The following is a 4491-nucleotide window of genomic DNA, read 5'->3' on the forward strand; positions in this document are numbered from 1 at the left end:
TTTGGACTAAGTTTTCTTCAGGCTGTAAAACTGCAGATTTTCTTTTCTTCTTTTAATTGGTAAACGAGAACATTCTCAAAACGTAATTTATAATTTAATATGAGGTGCACAAAACGTAGGCACTGTAATGGCTTAAAGATTTATCAGAGCTAGTCTGTTACTACTATTAAATAGAGAATGTCCCAAAATGGCAGTTTCAATGCTGCAATTTTTAATTTTTTCCAGCTGAGCTGGCTTGTTTCCTTTAGATACTTCTTTCCATTTTATGGCTTTTGCTCTTGGTCTTTATGGGTGAACTGCCAAATTCTTGAACCTAATGAAATGCTTTTGCAAAATTAATTTTTCCGGTTACACTCTTTTTAGGACAAATTAAATTAGAATCTATTTGCACGCAAAAATATTTTCCAGTACTGTCAATTTTGGTTTGTTTGCCCAATAGTTTAGCCACTAATCGCCGTTGTTTTAGAGAATAAAAAATTGTGGTACCTTAAAAAGGAATCTAGCAAGCTGAATATTTGAGGAGTTTTAGAGGTCCCCCAAAAGCCTAGATTTTGATTTGAACAGAGAATTACCCCGATAGCAAATGACCAATTAAAGGTGTCCAGTTTGTTGCAGATTAAAAACTGCATGCCTTAAATCTCAGGAAATTGGATCCTCAATGTGCATGCACCAATTTGCTTGTTACAAAATGTTTCGTGATTGTTATTATCGTACTCCTATTTAGATATTTCCCCATGTTCTTAGTGTCAAAGGTAGATGGATCAATCATTTTAATATATTTCTCATCTGTGTTAGATGATGTGTTTTTATACACCATTATTGCATTAATAGTAGTATATTTATATCTTCTATAAATTTTTTATACATCGTTGTTGCATTAATTGTAATATATTTATAAATCAAATATTTTTTATAAATTGTCTATTTTTATGCACGCAGAATGGCTCACACATCGGTTGAACAGCAAGGCACAGTGACTCTCATGCTTGACAATCTATGTATTAAGAAACAGGAAACCGTATGTCTTACTGACAGTTACAATGAACGCATTCGCCCACTGCTGGACTCGGTTGACACTCTACGTGGTCTAGGAGTCATGAAGGAAGGTATTAATCTTCCCAGCATTGTTGTCGTTGGAGACCAGTCATCTGGCAAGTCCAGCGTGCTCGAATCTCTCGCAGGCATTAGCCTACCGAGAGGTCAGGGAATTTGTACTAGAGTCCCGCTCATTATGAGATTGCATAACTCCAGACTTGATGAGGGTATGCAAATTGTCGTTGAATACAATGGAAAGAAACTGAGCATTGCAGATTCGCAAATAACAGAGACTCTCAATTCAGTTACAGAGGAGATTGCGGGAACAGGAAAGAGTATAAACGACACTCCGATAACATTAAATGTATGGAAGCCGAATGCTCCAGATCTCACCATGGTTGATTTACCTGGTATCACAAGGGTGCCTGTGCATGGCCAGCCTCAAGATATCTATGAGCAAATTTCACGTATTATAATGCAATATATAGCTCCCAAGGAGAGTATAATACTGAATGTATTATCTGCTGCAGTGGACTTCCCCACGTGTGAGTCAATAAGAATGTCACAACTTGTAGATGAAAAGGGGGAAAGAACACTGGCTGTTGTCTCTAAGGTAGACAAAGCTCCTGAGGGTGTACTAGAGAAAGTCACAGATAATTCCGTAAATATAGGTCTTGGGTATGTCTGTGTGAGAAACAGGGTCGGGAATGAAACTATTTCTGAGGCAAGGCAAATGGAGTGTGAACTATTCACAAGAGATCCCGATCTTTCTAAAATTGACAAGAATATGGTTGGAATACCTGTTTTGGCCAAAAAGCTTATGCAGATTCAAGCAATGAGTATCAGTAAATGCTTACCAGATATACTCAAAAAGATTGATGCTACACTTTCGAAGAGGCAGTCAGAACTGAATACTCTACCTCGCAATTTCTCCACCTCTGCGGAAGCCATGATAGAGTTCATGAGACTCATGGATTCTATCAAAGGTATGTTGCACAAGCTGCTTGTTCAGGGGGATATTGAGTTGTTTCCTGATGAAACTGAGATGCATTGTATTGCCTGCCTCTATAAAATGTTTGAGAGCTATTCTCATGATCTATCAAGTGCATTCAACAATACACCAGATGATTTTCTTGTTGAGGAAGTAAAACTACTGGAGGAAGCTCGAGGTGTTAGTCTTCCAAACTTCCTACCTCATTCTGTTTTAGTCATTCTTCTACAAAGCCGGATTGAGTCTATTTCAGAGAGGAGCAGGGATTTAGCCATAATGGCTTGCCACTATATAGACAAGGTTGTATGTCGTGTTATTGATATCCAAACACAATGCTTTCCCAGCCTTCATTCAGCTTCACGCAGAGCTTTCCAAGCTCTTATTGACAGGAAAAGGGACGAATGCATACGGTTAGTGCAGGATACCCTCGATATGCAGAAGACAATTTTCTTTACCCTGAATCCTAGTTTCTCGGAGTCCCGGCAAAACTGGGAGGAATGGAAGAAAACGTTTCTGGACGCAATAAAGAGGAATCATAATACTGTTAAACTTGAAGGAATTGGCGAAATAAATCTAAAAAATGTGCCGAAAGACAGTATTCAGCTGGATGCAGCATTTGACATGAAGATGAGCGTCATGGCCTATTGGAGTGTGGTAAAGATGAGGCTTGTGGACGACATTCCTCTCCATCTTCGGTTTACCTTCCATAAAATGGTTCAAGATGATATTGTGAACCTTGTTGTTAAGGAAGTTCTAGGAAGTGCAGAGCCAGCGAAGATAGGTGATATTCTTGAAGAGAGCCCGAAAACAGCCACAAAGAGGAGGGACCTTCTCAAGAGGATTGCTATGCTAAGAGAATCCAAGTATACACTTTCCAAAATCATTGATAAGCTTGAAGAAGCGTAGAATCGCTTCTACTACATGTTTCCGAAGTTTTGTATTTTTGGGTTTTAGTTTTGAACAAAGATGAAAATTGTTAGATCTCGTGGTATATACGATTCTAATGTGGAAGAGACATCTTTTACACTTCTTCCATCTCAATCTGTTTGATTTGCTCAATGTTCTGGTGAAGTACTGTGTTATCAATCTATGAACTGTTTTCCGTATGATCTCTATCTTTAAAAATTACAGAGTTGATGAGCTCTTTGTACGCTGAGTTTGTACTTGTAATAAGTTTAATACATAAAACGAATCAAATGCTGTTTACAAGGAATGCAATCAACCATATTCTAAAGGGTTCTAAGCTTCACTATCAGATTTTTTTTTTGTTACAACCTTTAGTTGAAATGACAGTTTATATACGGTGATCAAGTGTAATAAAAAATTTCTTTTCAAACTGTGTTTTCTATTATAAAAATAAATTTCTATATTTCAAAATTAGTCAAAATTAGCCTACAGTGGAAAATATATATATATTAGTTTGTTTTTTTTAATTTGAAGAGATATATTTTTTATAGGTATTTATAAAACATTTATTTAAGAGTTTTATTTTTTAATATAGGTCAAATTTTTAAGTTATTATATAAATATTATTTATATAAAATATAATAATAATTCATTTTAAATACATGTGAATCTTAAATATAAAAATTATATATAAAATTCTAATAATAAAAATATTATTTTATTTAAAAAGTAAGATATTATCTAAAAATAATTGTAAAAAAGATTATTATAACTTTTTTACTATATTTTTTATTTATAAATTACTTTTCTATCGATAATAAAGTAGTTTGTTACGATATTAATGCTAAATACATATGGTTTTTTAATTTTTTTTTAATTATTAATTATTTTATTTTATTTTATTTGAAATTGTTTTACTAGGATTTTTTTAATTTTTTACTCAAACTACTTATATTTACTTAATATTTTCCTAGTAATGATAAAAATTATTTTATTTTATTTTAATTTAAAATATATTTTATTTTCAATAATAATATAATAAATAAAAAAATATAATTTACTTTTAATTAAATAAAAATATTTACTTAATATTTTCCTAATGAAATACATCTCTTGGAATATTACAGGCCTTGAGTAGGCCTTGAGTCGCCTGATAGGAAGTTTGTCATCAAAAGCTCTTTGAGCCACCACAAGAACTTAGATTTCTTGATGCTGCAAGAACTTAAATCCGAGTTTGTCATCAAAAGCTCTTTGAGCCACCACAAGAACTTATATTTCTTGATGTTGCAATACTTAAATCCATGGGATTCCATCTTGACAGCTCACTTGACTTTGACTTTATCTTGCAACCACCCGAAAGGAAAGGGAGGAGTTGGCCTTCTAATCTCCCCTAAGTGGGAAAGCAACATTAGGGATAAAGGGATCTCCCCATGCAATAGAGCAGCCTAGGCTACCCTAGATATTAGGGGTTCCAGCTTTGGCGTATGCTCTATATATGCACCTAATGACTACAAGGAAAGAGTCTCCCTTTGGATCTGGCTGACGTCCCTCCCAAGTAT

The 4491-nt window shown here is 34.4% G+C and overlaps 1 protein-coding gene across 1 annotated transcript; it reads left to right on the forward strand.

Annotated features, from left to right (window-relative positions):
* Window positions 1-940: 940 nt before the first annotated feature.
* LOC131076373 (dynamin-related protein 4C-like) lies at window positions 941-2932 on the forward strand. The gene has a single exon (XM_058013515.2). The coding sequence runs from the start codon at window positions 941-943 to the stop codon at window positions 2930-2932; it is 1992 nt and encodes a 663-aa protein (XP_057869498.2).
* The last annotated feature ends 1559 nt before the right edge of the window (window positions 2933-4491 follow it).

Source organism: Cryptomeria japonica, chromosome 7 (assembly GCF_030272615.1).
Source record: "Cryptomeria japonica chromosome 7, Sugi_1.0, whole genome shotgun sequence".
Taxonomy (NCBI): Eukaryota; Viridiplantae; Streptophyta; class Pinopsida; order Cupressales; family Cupressaceae; genus Cryptomeria; species Cryptomeria japonica.